At 45.1% G+C, this 17754-nt stretch overlaps 2 protein-coding genes across 3 annotated transcripts; both read left to right on the forward strand.

The window, feature by feature from the left end:
* Positions 1 to 1651: 1651 nt before the first annotated feature.
* On the forward strand, positions 1652 to 9870 carry naa40 (N-alpha-acetyltransferase 40, NatD catalytic subunit). 2 transcript variants are annotated; one of them, XM_059019544.1, is made up of 8 exons: positions 1652 to 1817; positions 4035 to 4130; positions 4842 to 4894; positions 5244 to 5339; positions 6047 to 6205; positions 7305 to 7388; positions 7937 to 8014; positions 8797 to 9870. In XM_059019544.1, the coding sequence occupies exons 1-8, from the start codon at positions 1812 to 1814 to the stop codon at positions 8936 to 8938; spliced, it is 714 nt and encodes a 237-aa protein (XP_058875527.1). In that variant the 5' UTR covers positions 1652 to 1811; the 3' UTR covers positions 8939 to 9870. The 2 variants fall into 2 exon arrangements, with proteins under 2 accessions (XP_058875527.1, XP_058875526.1); XM_059019543.1 differs by lacking the exon at positions 1652 to 1817 and adding an exon at positions 1820 to 1920.
* Positions 9871 to 12291: 2421 nt separating this feature from the next.
* Positions 12292 to 17410, forward strand: LOC117969046 (galactosylgalactosylxylosylprotein 3-beta-glucuronosyltransferase 3-like). The gene is made up of 6 exons (XM_034916947.2): positions 12292 to 12478; positions 12816 to 12922; positions 14231 to 14408; positions 14868 to 15198; positions 15696 to 15986; positions 16688 to 17410. Exons 2-6 carry the CDS (start codon positions 12823 to 12825, stop codon positions 16784 to 16786), a joined length of 999 nt encoding a protein of 332 aa, XP_034772838.2. The 5' UTR covers positions 12292 to 12478; positions 12816 to 12822; the 3' UTR covers positions 16787 to 17410.
* The last annotated feature ends 344 nt before the right edge of the window (positions 17411 to 17754 follow it).

The raw sequence follows: 17754 nt of genomic DNA on the forward strand, positions 1-17754 counted from the left end.
TCAAGAGATGCTTGTCTGTGCGTTTAATTTGAACGTTTCTGCCGATTCTAAATCAAATTGACCTAAGAGACATTTACAATACACCATAGCTTCTTAAGAAACGTTTATCCCTCCATAGAAACGTTTATTTGCAGTTTTCCATATACTGGGGCGGGATAAGACTCCTGTTACACAACAGTGTGATCCAGTCCTGGTTTCACTGGGAGTTTAATAATAAGACACACCTGAGCTTGTTAGCTAGACACACTGGGGGGCTGATCAAGCTGGTAGCAGTAAAACCTGGACTGGATCACTCTGCTGTGCAATAGGAGTCTGATTCCCAGCCCTGGTTTCGCTAGGAGTTTAATAATCAGACACACCCTGAGCTTGTTAGCTAGACACACTGGGGGCTGATCAAGCTGGTAGCAGTAAAACCTGGACTGGATCACACTGCTGTGCAATAGGAGTCTGATTCCCAGCCCTGGTAGCTTTTTTTTTTACTCTGTTGTGGTTTTTATGACGTGGCACATTCTTTTACGATTCGTAAAGTCCGTTTAAAAGCCTAGCCTTCTCAAAAGAGAATAGTCACGCGTGTATACAGACACGCAAAGGACACTGACAGTTCGTATTGAATTCGCTGGGCAGCGGGAGTCAGTGAACATCTGCCGACCTGCTGCCCTAAGGCGGCGCTGGGAATGAATGACCGCTTCCCCCCCTCCCCCAGGGCCTCGGACCTCTTTCAAAGGGGGGGGGGGGGGGGGGCGCCTCGCAGAGAGACAGATAGGAGCTTTTGTATTGAACTAGGACAAAGAGGGAGCTGAGCGGCAGGCAGGCAGGCCATCTGCACGAGGGAGGGGCGTCTGTAAAGGGGAAGCCCTTTTTTAACGCATTGTTAAAAACAAAATGGGAGGGGTGAGGGGGGGGGGGTGAGGGGGTGAGGGGGGGGGGGGCTATTTCAGTCCAAAAGTTCATGATTTTTATTGTGGGGTTGAATTGAAAACGAATGGGACTTAAACAAAAAAAAAGGGGGGGGGAGGCGGGGGGGGGGGGTCAGACGGTAATTGTAATGCGACTTTAAATAATGCGTGACGTCACCAGCGCTAGATTAGCATACAGCCGGCTCCTGGAATACACGCGAGGTGTGATAACTCACCTGCACCATCTAGCGCCCGTTAACAGAATTACCTCTAATTGAGGTTCAAGCTAGAAAGAAATTATGTCGATAAAAAATACAGTAGTATTTTTTTTTAATGATTAACGTAATTTGGTGCTTAATTTGTGCATCAGTTGTTATGCACTAGATATTTTTACTTGAAAATATTGCATATATTACAGAACACATGACATGAGGTTAATGGAGGTGGGGGTTGTCGAATTTATTTTGTTTGTGCTTTTAAAAAAAATACATTTTTAATAACTATATATAAATATATTTTAGATCTCAAGTTTCTATAATAATAAAAAATACAAAAAAAATAGTTTTGCTACCTGGACGAGGTAAATTATGGCGTCACTTCCCATACGCGAAAACGTCAGATCAAATAGAGCCTTGCCATCAATAAATATGGCGGCAAATTGGCTGGCTTCACTCTCGTTTACCGCTATTGGTTTCATTGCCAGTAGCAAGTAATGGCAAAAGTGCGTGATGACGACGCTAGAGGGCGCAGCGGAGCGCGCTCCCGCTCCTCTTTCAATTCCTTCAGAGGGGGAACAAAAAATAATAAAATTCGCTGCCCACGGGGTCGCCAAAATTAAACTTTTAACACAATAAAAAGCCTTTTTTTCTTCCTTTTACGCCTTAAAGTCGCACAGCATCGCTCGGTACTTCGACCATGGGGGTGAGTCGACGTGTAAACAAACACAAAAGCGACGTTTTTAATGGTTTCTATGGTTATATTTTTGGTGTTTTGTTTTCGTGTGTGTGTGTCCGGGGGCAGCACGGTATGTTTCGGTTCATTTTAATGTTACGCGTTATTGTTTTTACAAACCCGACTCTTTCGATGTCTTTTTTATTATTTTAAGGATTTGTAATCCTCAAAAAACCTTTTTTAAAACCGGACCCGAACTCCGTTATATCGGAGATGCCGTTTGGATTGCTTGTAAACACAATGGCTAGGCCCGGCGTTTCCGATTCGTTGAAATCTGTGGGGTTTTTTAAAATTTTTATACAGAATAATTAACACGAGTAAGAATTCGTGCGTTATTTGTTTGTTTTACGAATTTATATTCGCGCTGGGAGGGTCTGGTTTGTGTTCAAAAGATAATTTTGTGGCTTTTTTTTTCCTTTCCGCCTTTTGTAAGATTCGCGCCACCCCTCCTGTCTCGCATTTTTGAAGAAATAAATATATTTATTTTACACGCTCGGGTAACTCGCAAACATTATATATATCTTTTAGTTTATAATATATATATATATATATATATATATATATATATATATATAATTTTAATCCGTTTATTTGTTTAGAAAGAAGTTTGTTTGTGTATAAATATGTGTGTGTGTATATATATATATATATATAGATATATAGATAGATAGATTACATTTTAATAAAATCATACCGACCTCGTCGCTTTTTTGTTTATAATGTATTATTATTATTATTATATACAACCGAGGAAGGTACGTACGCGTGTGTATGTTTAAGGATATTTTTATTTTTGTCATTTTGAAGAAAAAAAAAAAAATATTATATATTAGTCTATCTTGTAAAGCGCTTTGTGATGATCCACTATGAAAGGCGCTATATAAAAATAAAGATTATTATTATATATAATGTGTGCGTCTCAAGGTGGATAAATGAATTCTGGACGTCACTGACGCACTGATTTGATGCTGTTGATTACGTCATGGTTAGCGACTGTTTCGTCATAGGCATAGCTGTGATTTTGAAATTCACAGCTGTGGCGATGGGGGATGAGTTTCATTGTCTGAAGTCATTTAGCAGACGATTTTATCCAAAGAGACTTGGGGGGGTGAAGTCTGCTTCATCAACAACCGCTGCTCAGAGCTGCGGGGTGGTGATGCGAGGGAGTGGGGGAAAATTCACCCTCTGAGCCTCTCCGTTACTTCACACGCTCCTCTGTTGATCTGTGTGGCTTCTGCTGAACTGATTTGAAAGTTTAGCGCCGGAGAGAGCCTGCTTGAGGATCAATAATCAAAACCCCAGCTTTAATCACACCCCACTCGCAGCTTCCCACAGAACGGGAAACATCTCTCCTGTGTGCGTGCGTGCGTGCGTGCGTGCGTGTGTGTGTGTCTGTGTGCGCGGGGGTGGGCTCCTGTGAATCCTCCAGACCCAGTGAGAAACTATCGTCCTCGTCTGTGGTCATTAAGAAATGAAATACAAATTTTAAAAAAATTGAAACGCGTCAACTGGCGACAGAATGCAATGGAAATTTGCAGCCTCTGAATGGATGCTAAACCGGAGCCCTGAGTTTTTTCTCCTGCTGTGCTCCTCGTCCGTGGGACTCTATCCCGGAACGACATCAGCGGTCCGGTTGAAACGGTAGATTCTTTTGAAGTCTGTTTTTATTTTATTTTTAAGTAATCGCTTGTAGCTGCAGTGTGTTGTGCACCTGAACTCTCCTTTTTTTTGTTTTTGACTTTCTCACAGCGCTCTGGGATCCTGTGGTGTGAAGAGAGGGGATTGGATTATAAAAACACAGGGGTGCAGTTTTATTTCATTTTTTTTTTTTTTTTTTTAAATATGTATTTCCCAGTAGCTCGTTTACGGCAGCTACGGACCGCCACCCCAGCCAGCGCGGGCTCTCATCGGCCTGAGAGAAACCGGAACTCGCGTGGCTGCTGTCTTACCTTTCTCTCGCTCGCTTGCTCGCTCGTTCGCCAGAGATTATAAATTAAAAACAGTCCTGCGTGGGGCAGTGTGTGTGTCTGTGATCAATGAGAATTGGATTGCCCCCCTCCCTGGGCTTTCCGTAGCCTGCCAGCCCCTCGGGTGTGTTATTGGGGTCTCCCGTCGCCCGCGCTAGCCCGCGGGCTGGCTTGGGTGTCGCTCGCAGGCTGGTTAACGATCTCGCTGCTGTTTTTTCAGAGGAAATCCAACAAAGCGAAAGGGAAGAAGCAGAAGAGGCTGGAGGAGCGAGCCGCCATGGACGCGGTGTGCGCCAGAGTGGAGTCGGCCAATAAGGTGAGAGAGAGTCCGCGTGACCTACAGCTAGGTCATGCCCCGAAAATAAAATACCGTTACAATTAAATAAAGTTAGCCAGTACCCTTTATAAAAGTTCTCTCCCTCTCTGTGCTTTACAATGCTTCCCTATGCTTTACCACACCTCTCTGTGCTTTACAATGCTTCCCTATGCTTTACCACACCTCTCTGTGCTTTACAATGCTTCCCTATGCTTTACCACACCTCTCTGTGCTTTACAATGCTTCCCTATGCTTTACCACACCTCTCTGTGCTTTACAATGCTTCCCTATGCTTTACCACACCTCTCTGTGCTTTACAATGCTTCCCTATGCTTTACCACACCTCTCTGTGCTTTACAATGCTTCCCTATGCTTTACCACACCTCTCTGTGCTTTACAATGCTTCCCTATGCTTTACCAGACCTCTCTGTGCTTTACAATGCTTCCCTATGCTTTACCAGACCTCTCTGTGCTTTACAATGCTTCCCTATGCTTTACCAGACCTCTCTGTGCTTTACAATGCTTCCCTATGCTTTACCAGACCTCTCTGTGCTTTACAATGCTTCCCTATGCTTTACCAGACCTCTCTGTGCTTTACAATGCTTCCCTGTGCTTTACCAGACCTCTCTGTGTTTCACGATGCCCTTCCCCATGCTGTCACTGTGCTTGATTACACTGTATTGAATTGTGTTTGTAATCTCTTATTCATAGCTAGATGACCCTTTAGCTGCTTTTCCAGTTTTCAAGAAATACGACAGAAATGGGTAAGAAACAGGCTGATGAACCGTGTGCTGCATCATACATATTCATAATAATAATAATAATAATAATAATAATAATAATAATAATAATAGACTCCCGTTGCAGATTTCTGTAGTTGCTACAACCATCCCATGTTAAGTTTCTCTGACACCTTTTCCTCGTGTCTCCCTCCCTCCCTCTCTCTCTCTCTCTCTGTCCCTCCCTCTCTTGCTCCCTCCCTCCCTCACTCACTTGCTCCCTCACTCTCTTGCTCTCTCCCCTCCACCATCCCCACTCTCCCCTGCCCCCTCTCTCTCCCTCTCCCCCTCCCTCTCTCCCCTCTCCCTCCCTCTCTCTCCCTCTCTCTCTCAGGTTGAATCTTGCTATCGAGTGCCAGCGTGTCTCCATGCTCAAGCCCGGCACAGTTGACTGGGCCTACGAGCTCACGAGAGCCAACATGCAGACCCTGTGAGTGAGTCCTGCTCGTTTCTATATGCAGCCCTGAGCCACGCCAGAAAGCAGCGCTGCTGGCACTGCAGTTCATTGTGATTTACTGCAGCAGCAGCAGCGTTGCAACTGGAATTGTGTAAGCGAATTCAATATGTTAACAAGGGAACATTATTCAGCAGCTTTCATTGGACTCTATGAAGCTGAGGGAGTTCATTCTATATAGAGGGGGTGGAATTCAATATGTTAACAAGGGAACATTATTCAGCAGCTTTCATTGGACTCTATGAAGCTGAGGGAGTTCATTCTATATAGAGGGGGTGGAATTCAATATGTTAACAAGGGAACATTATTCAGCAGCTTTCATTGGACTCTATGAAGCTGAGGGAGTTCATTCTATATAGAGGGGGTGGAATTCAATATGTTAACAAGGGAACATTATTCAGCAGCTTTCATTGGACTCTATGAAGCTGAGGGAGTTCATTCTATATAGAGGGGGTGGAATTCAATATGTTAACAAGGGAACATTATTCAGCAGCTTTCATTGGACTCTATGAAGCTGAGGGAGTTCATTCTATATAGAGGGGGTGGAATTTAAAATAATATAAAATAAAAAATAATAACAATGAAAATACTTCTCCAGTGCTGTGGTCCTTTTTCACCGTCTCGTTTCATTTTATTTTTTTTCCTGGGTGGCTCGTTTGTTTTCTTGTCGGGCCCGGTTGCAGGTACGAGCAGAGCGAGTGGGGCTGGAAGGACCGGGAGAAACGTGACGAGATGACGGACGAGCGCGCGTGGTACCTGACCGTGCGCGACGCTGACTCCTCCCCCCTCGCCTTCTCTCACTTCCGATTTGACGTGGAGTGCGGGGAGGAGGTGCTGTACTGGTGTGTGGGAGCGCTACTCTTACTGCTGCTACTATTGTTATCATTACTATCATTATTATCATCATTATTATTATTATTATTATTATTATTATTATTATTATTATTATTAGCAGTGTGGAGTAGTGGTTAGGGGCTCTGGACTCTTGACCGGAGGGTCGTGGGTTCAATCCCAGGTGGGGGACACTGCTGCTGTACCCTTGAGCAAGGTACTTTACCTGGATTGCTCCAGTAAAAACCCTAATTGTATGTAAAAATAATGTGATATTGTAAGTCGCCCTGGATGAGGGCATCTGCTAAGAAATAAATAATAATAATAATAATTATCATTATTATTATTATCATCACTATCATTATCATTATTATTATTATTATCATTATAATTATTATCATCACTATCATTATTATCATCATCATCATCATCATTATTATTATTATTATTATTATTATTTGTTTCTTAGCAGACGCCCTTATCCAGGGTGACTTACAATTGTTACAAGATATCACATTATTTTCACATACAATTACCCATTTATACAGTTGGGTTTTTACTGGAGCAATCTAGGTAAAGTACCTTGCTCAAGGGTACAGCAGCAGTGTCCCCCACCTGGGATTGAACCCACAACCCTCCGGTCAAGAGTCCAGAGCCCTGACTACTACTCCATCATCATCATCATTATTATTATTATTATCTTCACTATCATAATTATTATTATTATTATGAAGCTCACAGAGTGAATGTTAAACCTGGACTGCTCAGCAGTGGGAGTCTCGTTGTTGTTATTATTATCGTTATTAAGTTTCCTGCCTGTGTTGTTAATTTGGGGGTGCAACGAAACGCTACCGTCCTGACACGTGTCGCGATAGGCAGGTCGCCATACGACACGTGCAACAGAAACAGAAAATAAAATGCAGCAAACGTCTCTTTCAGGGGGGCAGTCGATCCTCTTGTTTTAAAAACTTGACATCAGAATGCCAGCAAGACTCCTCCTGTCTTTTTATGAATTAAAACACACACCTCTTGCTGAGGAAGAATAAGGATAACGCATTGAAATGTGATGTAGTAATTGTCTTTGTATATTTTTTTTTGCTCCCCTCACAGTTATGAGGTTCAGTTGGAGAGCAGGGTACGAAGGAAAGGACTGGGGAAGTTTTTAATACAGATTCTTCAACTCATAGCAAACAGGTGAGTTCAACTGGCAACTGGGTTCAACTGGGTCCCCGAGGGTCTCCCCTGGTAAAGGCACGGCCGCGTGGTGTGCAGGGGGGAGTCACACAGTCAGGAGAGCGCAGGGGTCCCCGAGGGTCTCCCCTGGTAAAGGCACGGCCGCGTGGTGTGCAGGGGGGAGTCACACAGTCAGGGGAGCGCAGGGGTCCCCGAGGGTCTCCCCTGGTAAAGGCACGGCCGCGTGGTGTGCAGGGGGGAGTCACACAGTCAGGGGAGCGCAGGGGTCCCCGAGGGTCTCCCCTGGTAAAGGCACGGCCGCGTGGTGTGCAGGGGGGAGTCACACAGTCAGGGGAGCGCAGGGGTCCCCGAGGGTCTCCCCTGGTAAAGGCACGGCCGCGTGGTGTGCAGGGGGGAGTCACACAGTCAGGGGAGCGCAGGGGTCCCCGAGGGTCTCCCCTGGTAAAGGCACGGCCGCGTGGTGTGCAGGGGGGACTCGCACAGTCAGGAGAGCGCAGGGGTCTGGCTGCTTTGTAACCACACACTCTTGTTTCTCTGTCTCTGTTCAGCACACAGATGAAGAAAGTCATGCTAACGGTATTTAAACACAATCACGGAGCCTACCAGTTTTTCAGAGAAGCTTTACAGTAAGTAGGACTGTTTTATTTTGACTTTATTTGTGTTGTTATTATCAGTGAGTCACTCGGCAGATGCTTTTATCCAAAGTGACTTAGAGACCAGGGGGGGGGTGAACTCTGCTTTATCAACAACTGCTGCTGCTGCTGCAGAGTCACTTCCAATAGGACCTCGTTTGTTTTACGTCTCATCCGAAGGACGGAGCACAAGGAGGTTAAGTGACTTGCTCAGGGTCACACACGCACACACACACACACACACACACACACACACACACACACACACACACACACACACACACACACACACACAGGGAGTCAGTGGCTGAGCTGGGATTTGAACCTCCAGCCCCCTTTTCTCTAACCGCTGGGACCACCCAGCCTCCTTCTAATGTGTACAGTTTGTTACGAGAAAACCGAATGCCTTTTTTTAAATCCCCCCCCCCCCCCCCAAAACTACATACTAACTTTGGGAACTAAGAAACCTATTCCAAAGTCATTAAATCTTAAAAAGAAATAATAATAATAATAATAATAATAATAATAATAATAATAAAGGCTTTCTCGTTGACACCCTGAGCTCCAGAGCATCCCTCTCAGTGACGTCAGAAGGGCAGCTGGGGACCAGACTTGTGTTGGACTGTAGAGGAGAAAGGTTTGTTTTTTGTGATGATTGACTAACGATCGTTCCCTGTCTCTCCCTCTGTCTCTCCCCCCCCTCCCCCCCCTTCTCTCTCTCTCTACCCCCCCGTCTCTCCCCCCCCGTCTCTCCCTGCCTGCCCGTCTCCCTGCAGGTTTGAGATTGACGAGATGTCACCCAGCATGTCTGGTTGCTGTGGAGACGATTGCTCTTACGAGATTCTGAGCCGGAAAACGAAACACGGAGAAGCGCAGCATTCCCATGGGGGGGGGCACTGCGGGGGCTGCTGCCATTGAGGGAGGAGGAGGGGGAGGGGGCAATTCACCTGTCCCAGCCCAGCCCTTCATCACCCCCCCACCCCCCTCCATCCAACCACACTGTCTGTGCCAGAACCGAAATTCAGAAGAAATCCAGGGCTGGGAACGAGACTCCCGCTGCACAGCAGTGTGATCCAGTCCTGGTTTCACTGGGAGTTTAATAATCAGACACACCTGAGCTTGTTAGCTAGACACACTGGGGGCTGATCAAGCTGGTAGCAGTGAAACCTGGACTGGATCACGCTGCTGTGCGATAGGAGTCTTGTTCCCATTGCCCAAAGGGAATTTTATACTGTTTTCCTTGGGTGCTATTTTGGCGAGTGGGAGAGCTGATCCAAAATGGTGCCCTGTGCATTTTCAGCTCAGTTTTGGGGAGGGCTGGGTTGGGGGGGTAACTTCTCCTTCTATTCCTCTCAACCTGGGGGGGCGGGGGGCGGGGGGCGGTCAATTCCAGTATTTCAGTTCCTTTTTAAAATCAATTCCCATTCCTTTTCATCCATTCCGACATCGAAACTTGCAATCTCTCGCAGCAGCGTCAGCCATGCATTAATTCAACTGAAGTCGCTGTTTGTCACTCAATTCCAGCAATTTATTATCATTATTATTATTATTATTATTATTATTATTATTATTATTATTATTATTGCTCTAAAATATTAATGACAACTCTTTGGATGGAAATGGAATTAGAAATTGATTTTTTTTATAATTTTTTTTCAAGTAAAACAGAATTGGAATGAACTCAGAACCGATTCACAAAAACAGAGACCGTACAAAGAGACCGGTCCTGCCTTCTGCCTTGTTCTGGGTTCTGTTAATATTCAGAACCGGGTCTAGATCGGGCCGAATCCACTGACTCCTTTCAGACCTGCTCGTAAAGACAAAATACAAACAGTTCCACTTGTGTGCAGTGTAGCCAAATTAAAAGTGAATTATTATTATTATTATTATTATTATTATTATTTAAATCCTTTTCTTTTGGTTTTGTTTTTTCAAAGACAGAAAGAGGAATAAACAAGATTAGCCAATTGATTTAAAAGCGTCGTCTAGTCATGTTTGGTTTAAAATATATATATCATTTAAAACCATCGTCTAGTCTTGTTGTTTTTCGAAGGAATTGGAAATAACAAACAATACAACGCCTCTGTTACAATATGATTGAATTCATCTACCGAGCATCAGAACAAACTTATCACTATTAGAACACCTTTATTTTCGAAAAAATAATAAGCTATATAAATGATGGACATTGAAGAAATGTTTTTTGGTTTCTTTTTAAATCCCTCGCTCATTCATCCTTGCCCACGACACGCTTGAGTGACTGTGACTGAAGCAGAGGCACTTCACCACCTAATTAGAGACACAGCTGATTGGACGCTGGATAGGGAGCGATTTCAGCTGCTGAATTGCAAGCTGGAATGAAAGCAATAGAGAATAATCACAGAAAAAAAGGAGTCAGGACGAGGGCGGTGTGCTGCGGCTCGCCGTCTTGGGAGCTCACAGCCAGCGATTTCAAACCTGGCGAGACGGTATAACCAGAGACACTCTGTCAAGGACAGCGCCGCCAACTGGGAGAGCAAGAGTCACAACACCTGCCCGAGATCGACCAATCATTCTGCAGCATCTTCGTGATGTCATTGTTGATCAACACAATACAAAGTCACCGCACCTGCTCTGAAACAGTGTCATTCGATCACATCTAGTGAATTTTATCCAAATATAAGTGATACGTTTCTTTTGATGCTCCGTGTGCGTATATATAATAATAATAATAATAATAATAATAATTTTATTTCATGGTTCCTGCTTGCTTTTAAGGGCTGATCAACACGACAGCGTTTATTAGCTGTTTTTGTTTTTGTTTTTTTGTATTTAGACGTTAACCGTGAAACGCAAGGTTTTTCCACGCGGCGACTCGCTCCTGATCCGTATCGCCTTCAGATATCATCCGTCAAATTCAGCGGGGCGAGGTGGTGATCGCGCAGGCGCCTGTCGCACAGAGAACGCTGTAATGTGAATAAGAAATGACAGATTTCTTTTTCTTTAAATCATGCCCCCCTTTCTTGTTTACCACGTGTCTTCTTGTGTATATATTATATCACCCCAGCCACCTCCCATTTATTACAGTTACTTATTAGAAAACCCATTTTGTGTTTTTTTTTGGGGGGGGAGGGTGTGGGGGGGGAACGTCCAAATAAGGTTTGTAATTGTTTTGTTTACTATGTTGCAAATAAAATACACTTGATTCAGAAAACTTGTTAGTGGTGGTTTTATATTCATTCTGTGAGCTTAATAATAATACAACTCCCATTCCAGAACAGTTTGAGCCAGTCCAGGTTTTACATCCATTCTGTGAGCTTAGTAATAATAATACAACTCCCATTCCAGAACAGTTTGAGCCAGTCCAGGTTTTTCATCCATTCTGTGAGCTTCATATTATAATAAGACTCCTATTCCATAACAGTTTGAGCCAGTCCAGGTTTTACATCCATTCTGTGATCTTCATATTATAATAAGACTCCTATTCCATAACAGTTTGAGCCAGTCCAGGTTTTACATTCATTCTGTGAGCTTAGTAATAATACTACAACTCCCATTCCAGAACAGTTTGAGCCAGTCCAGGTTTTTCATCCATTCTGTGATCTTCATATTATAAGACTCTCATTCCAGAACAGTTTGAGACAGTCCAGGTTTTACATCCATTCTGTGATCTTCATATTATAATAAGACTCCTATTCCATAACAGTTTGAGCCAGTCCAGGTTTTACATTCATTCTGTGAGCTTAGTAATAATACTACAACTCCCATTCCAGAACAGTTTGAGCCAGTCCAGGTTTTTCATCCATTCTGTGATCTTCATATTATAAGACTCCCATTCCAGAACAGTTTGAGCCAGTCCAGGTTTTTCATCCATTCTGTGATCTTCATATTATAATACAACTCCCATTCCAGAACAGTTTGAGCCAGTCCAGGTTTTTCATCCATTCTGTGATCTTCATATTATAATACAACTCCCATTCCAGAACAGTTTGAGACAGTCCAGGTTTTACATCCATTCTGTGATCTTCATTATTATTATTTATTTCTTAGCAGAATGTAATACTTGGTACAAAGTTAAGATTAGAAAAGCACATTAATTAAAGGACATTACCTGAAACTTAAAAAGATAATAAAAAAATAAAATACACCTTTAATAAAAATGGTGTTTGAAGAGACGGATGCCAACACGCTGAAGGAAACCGGAAATTACGTTAGGTGACGTATTCATGCAACTGCTCTATTGCTGCTCATGAGAGGAACGAAAGGAATCCGGAACTGAAAAAATATATATCTTCGTGTTTCCGGGGGGTGTGGGTTCTTCAGGGATAGTTGCCGGATGTGAACCCTACCGAGGCAGAATGAATGGCTCTGATTGTTTATTGACTTAAAATTAAATAATAATAATGATTTTGCAATGGACGGTTTCACTGCGGCTTGAATGTTTTGTTGTTTTATAATATTTGTTGCGTCTTAGTGCAGGTAAGTATATTTATTTATTTATATATTTTTTATGCATTACGTAGGTTTTCGTTAACAAAATATAATTTTTGGAAGCTACCGGTTAGTTAGCCTTAGAAAATGTTTTCTAAATGATTTAACATGTTTAACACGTTTTGCAGGCTGCGGTAATTCAATGCATTTCGGAACCTACGCGTCTTATATCATATTAATGACACTCCGCATATTGTGTGTGTGTCTGTGTGTCTGTGTGTGTGTGTGTGTGTGTGTGTGTGTGTGTCTGTCTGTGTCTGTGTCTGTGTGTGTGTGTTTTTAACCAGTTCATTCCTGTGATTGAGCGGAGTCTCTTTTGTTGCAGGTAGTTAATGACGATGAAGATGAAGATGAAGCTGAAGCTGAAGAACGTGTTCATGTTGTATTTCCTGGTCTCAATATGCGGGCTGATGTACGCGCTCATGCAGCTGGGTAAGTCACGCTGTGTCTCCATGAATCACGATGCTGTCTGCACACGATGCATTGCAGTGTGAAGCAGGGCTGGACCGAGTCACACTGTGTCTCCATGAATCACGATGCTGTCTGCACACGATGCATTGCAGTGTGAAGCAGGGCTGGACCGAGTCACACTGTGTCTCCATGAATCACGATGCTGTCTGCACACGATGCATTGCAGTGTGAAGCAGGGCTGGACCGAGTCACACTGTGTCTCCATGAATCACGATGCTGTCTGCACACGATGCATTGCAGTGTGAAGCAGGGCTGGACCGAGTCACACTGTGTCTCCATGAATCACGATGCTGTCTGCACACGATGCATTGCAGTGTGAAGCAGGGCTGGACCTAGTCACGCTGTGTCTCCATGAATCCGGATGCTGTCTGCACATGATGCATTGCAGTGTGAAGCAGGGCTGGACCGAGTCACACTGTGTCTCCATGAATCCGGGTGCTGTCTGCACACGATGCATTGCAGTGTGAAGCAGGGCTGGACCGAGTCACGCTGTGTCTCCATGAATCCGGATGCTGTCTGCACACGATGCATTGCAGTGTGAAGCAGGGCTGGACCGAGTCACACTGTGTCTCCATGAATCCGGATGCTGTCTGCACACGATGCATTGCAGTGTGAAGCAGGGCTGGACCTAGTCACGCTGTGTCTCCATGAATCCGGATGCTGTCTGCACATGATGCATTGCAGTGTGAAGCAGGGCTGGACCGAGTCACACTGTGTCTCCATGAATCCGGGTGCTGTCTGCACACGATGCATTGCAGTGTGAAGCAGGGCTGGACCGAGTCACACTGTGTCTCCATGAATCCGGGTGCTGTCTGCACACGATGCATTGCAGTGTGAAGCAGGGCTGGACCGAGTCACACTGTGTCTCCATGAATCACGATGCTGTCTGCACACGATGCATTGCAGTGTGAAGCAGGGCTGGACCGAGTCACACTGTGTCTCCATGAATCCGGGTGCTGTCTGCACACGATGCATTGCAGTGTGAAGCAGGGCTGGACCGAGTCACACTGTGTCTCCATGAATCCGGATGCTGTCTGCACACGATGCATTGCAGTGTGAAGCAGGGCTGGACCGAGTCACACTGTGTCTCCATGAATCGTGTCACTTATTAAAAATGTGTTTTACAGTTTGTATGATGAATACATATTCTCCCTGTCCCTATTTCATTCTTGTGCTTTAAAAAAGTCATTAAAATTTTCCAGCTCTTTTTTTAAATTAAAATATTTTGTGCATTTAAAGGACTAATAGTTTTTTGTTCGCTCGTTGCAGGGCAGCCCTGTGACTGCACCCTTCACTCCAGGCAGAGCAGCGATCTGGTGCACTCTCGGGACAGAACCATCTCCAGACTGCAGGGGGAGCTCAAGAGACTGCAGGCGAGGGGGAACCCGGAGGGGCCCCCCAAACCAGCCCTGCCCACCATCTACACCGTCACCCCTACCTATACCAGGTCAGGCGGGTCACCGTACACCTGGCAGGGTGACGAAGCTGGCCCCTTCAAAATGTTTTAACTAAACCAGTTACTTTAAATAACCCCCTACCCAGACCCCTGGAGTAGTTCACTGGGGCTAATCAAGATCGCATTAAAACCTGGAATTGGTTCAAACCGCTGTGCAATAGGAGGCTGGTTTCCATCCCTGTGTGTAGATTCAAACGCATCCTAATGTGCTTGACAAATACAGGGAGAGCAAGGGCTGGGAATAAGACTCCTATTGCACAGCAGTGTGATCCAGTCCAGGTTTTACTGCTACCAGATTGATCAGCCCCCCAGTGTGTCTAGCTAACAAGCTCAGGTGTGTCTGATTATTAAACTCCTAGCGAAACTAGTGGACGAAACTGCTGTGCGATTTCCGATCCCTGTAATACAGTACCCCCCTCCCTAACCCTGCCTCTTACCCCCCTGCCCCAGGCTGGTGCAGAAAGCTGAGCTGACCCGCTTATCCCAGACCCTGCTTCACGTGCCCAGCCTGCACTGGGTGGTGGTGGAGGACTCTCCGGTGAAGACCAGTCTGGTCTCGGAGCTGCTGAAGCGGAGCGGGCTGCCCTACACGCACCTCTGCACGCAGACCCCCAAAGACTTCAAGCTGCAAGAGGGGGACCCCAACTGGCTGAAGCCACGGGGGGTGGAGCAGAGGAACCTCGCCCTGCAGTGGCTCCGGGAGAATCGGGGTCCCTCCGATGAAGGGGTGGTCTACTTCGCAGACGACGACAATACCTACAGCCTGAGGCTCTTCGAGGAGGTGAGGGGAGGATAGCGTGAAATGCAAGCCCAGCATTCATGTCTGGGATGGGGAATCAGACTCCTATTGCACAGCAGTGTGATCCAGTCCAGGTTTTACTGCTACCAGCTTGATCAGCCCCCAGTGTGTCTAGCTAACAAGCTCAGGTGTGTCTGATTATTAAACTCCCAGCGAAACCAGGACTGGATCACACTGCTGTGCAGCGGGAGTCTCATTTCCATCCCATGTATTTTTATTATTGTTTATTACTCATGAATACCAGTACAGTCTCACAGCTATACTTTCCTCTCTTTCTTTCTCTCTCTCTTTCTCTCTTTTTCTCTCTGCCTCTCTCTCGCTCTCTCTCTCTGTCCCTCTCTCCTCTCCCTCCCTCTCTCTCTCTCTTTCTCTCTCTCCCCTGTCTCTTCTTTCTTTCGCTCTCTCTCCCTCTCACACTCTCCCCCTCTCTCTCTCTCTCTCTCTCTCTCTCTCTCTCTCTCTCTCTCTCTCTCTCTCAGATGCGTTTCACGAAGCGGGTGTCTGTCTGGCCGGTGGGGCTGGTCGGGGGGGTGCGTTTCGAGCGCCCCCTGGTGGAGAGGGGGAAGGTGACCGGGTTCTACACGGCCTGGAAGCCGAACCGGCCCTTCCCGATGGACATGGCGGGATTCGCGGTCTCCCTGCCCCTGCTCCTGGCAAACCCGGCCGCGCGCTTCCACCTCTCTGCCCAGCGAGGGAACCTGGAGAGCAGCCTGCTGCAGACGCTGGTGTCCATCGAGGAGCTGGAGCCCAGGGCTAGCAACTGCACCAAGGTGAGGGGAAGAGGAGAAACAAGACTCCCGTTCCACAGCAGTGTGATCCAGTCCTGGTTTCACTGGGAGTTTAATAATCAGACACACCTGAGCTTGTTAGCTAGACACACTGGGGGGCTGATCAAGCTGGTAGCAGTGAAACCTGGACTGGATCACACTGCTGTGCAATAGGAGTCTGATTCCCAGCCCTGTAAAAAGAAACGTGGAAAATTGAGAATTTTTTTTGGTGGTGGTATTTCTGGAAAGTAAAAAGTGATGTCATTTTTTAAAATGTTTTTATTTATTTATTTATTTATTTATTTATTTTAACCAAAGCGCCTTGAACACAGACTTTTTTATAAATTTATTGAATCGTATTTTGTCATATTCTTGTACTTGCTAGAACCAAAGTCATTGTATTTATCTTGCTCTTAATTGTATTAATAGTACTGTGTTTCTTGAAATGTATTTGCTTACGACTGTAAGTCGCCCTGGATAAGGGCGTCTGCTAAGAAATTAATAATAATAATAATAATAATAATAATAATAATAATAATAATAATAATAATAATAATAATAATACATCAGACAGAGTGCAGTGTTTAAGTAATGCATGTAAACTGAAAGACTGAATGGCCGCACTAGGCAAAAGTGATTTGGCTTCGATCCCAACGCCAGCTGTGCTTGAAACGCACACACAGACTCCTCTTCTTCTCCTGCAGGTGCTGGTCTGGCACACCAGGACAGAGAAACCCAAAATGAAACAGGAAGACGCTCTGATTCTGCAGGGTCTGGGCTCCGACCCCTCTATAGAGGTGTGACCCCCCCCCCTCCCTCTCTCCCCCAGGGAGAAAGAGAGGGGGAGAGAGAGCTGAGATCGTATACAGAGTCCTACCCACAGGTCCGCTGGACTGCATTCAGCTTGTTCTGTTTTCTTAGATAATTCCTGTGTTTAGCATTGTTTCAAGCATATTCAAAGACATGCCCGAGTCAAAAAGAAAATAATTTGATGTATTGATATATATGTGTGAAGACGCAGTAAGAGCTGTAGAGACACGTCCTGGGGGGGGGGGGGTGCATGTCCCTGGCAGTGGGGACGGGGACGGGGACAGAGTCCGTCCTCACATCCAACAGCTTCGTGTCCAGCTCTTAAGATCTGCTTCTGCGATTGAAATGAGGTCAGGAATAGTATTCAAGTCAACTCTGACCTTTTTATTTATTTTAGTGTAAATAAAAAAAGCAATTTTAATTATTATTATTTTTAATTTTTAATTCCTGGAATGCGTGTGCAAAATGTTAAACTTTTGTTTAAATTATTGTGTGTGTTTTTTTTTTTTTTTAATTTTAATATGCCAAGTCGGGCTGAGGAGGCGCGATATCCGAACGCATCTTGTTGGAAAAGACGTCCCTAAGAGTAGAGAAAATAAACTTTTAGAACAGGCTGAGCACAGCGAGTCTCCGTGTGTGTGTCGTGTGTTGTTGTGTGGTGTGTGCGTCTCATCCTTCTAAACAGAATTGGGGTCAGTTCTTGTTTTTCAAATCCATTTCCGACTCAAAGTCAGTCGTTCTTGACTGAGTCGGCACGCTGATGCTGGTGTAAGAGGGGCAGTCAGTCACACTGCTGTGTAATTATTAATCATTGTTATTAATTAATTAGTCATTTAGCAGAGGCTTTTATCCAAAGCAACTTGCAGAGACTAAGGGGGTGAACTCTGCTTCATCAACAACTGCTGCTGCTGCTGCTGCTGCAGAGTCACTTCCAATAGGAGCTCGTTTGTTTGACGTCTCA

The sequence above is a fragment of the Acipenser ruthenus genome, unplaced genomic scaffold (assembly GCF_902713425.1).
Source record: "Acipenser ruthenus unplaced genomic scaffold, fAciRut3.2 maternal haplotype, whole genome shotgun sequence".
In the NCBI taxonomy this organism is placed as follows: domain Eukaryota; kingdom Metazoa; phylum Chordata; class Actinopteri; order Acipenseriformes; family Acipenseridae; genus Acipenser; species Acipenser ruthenus.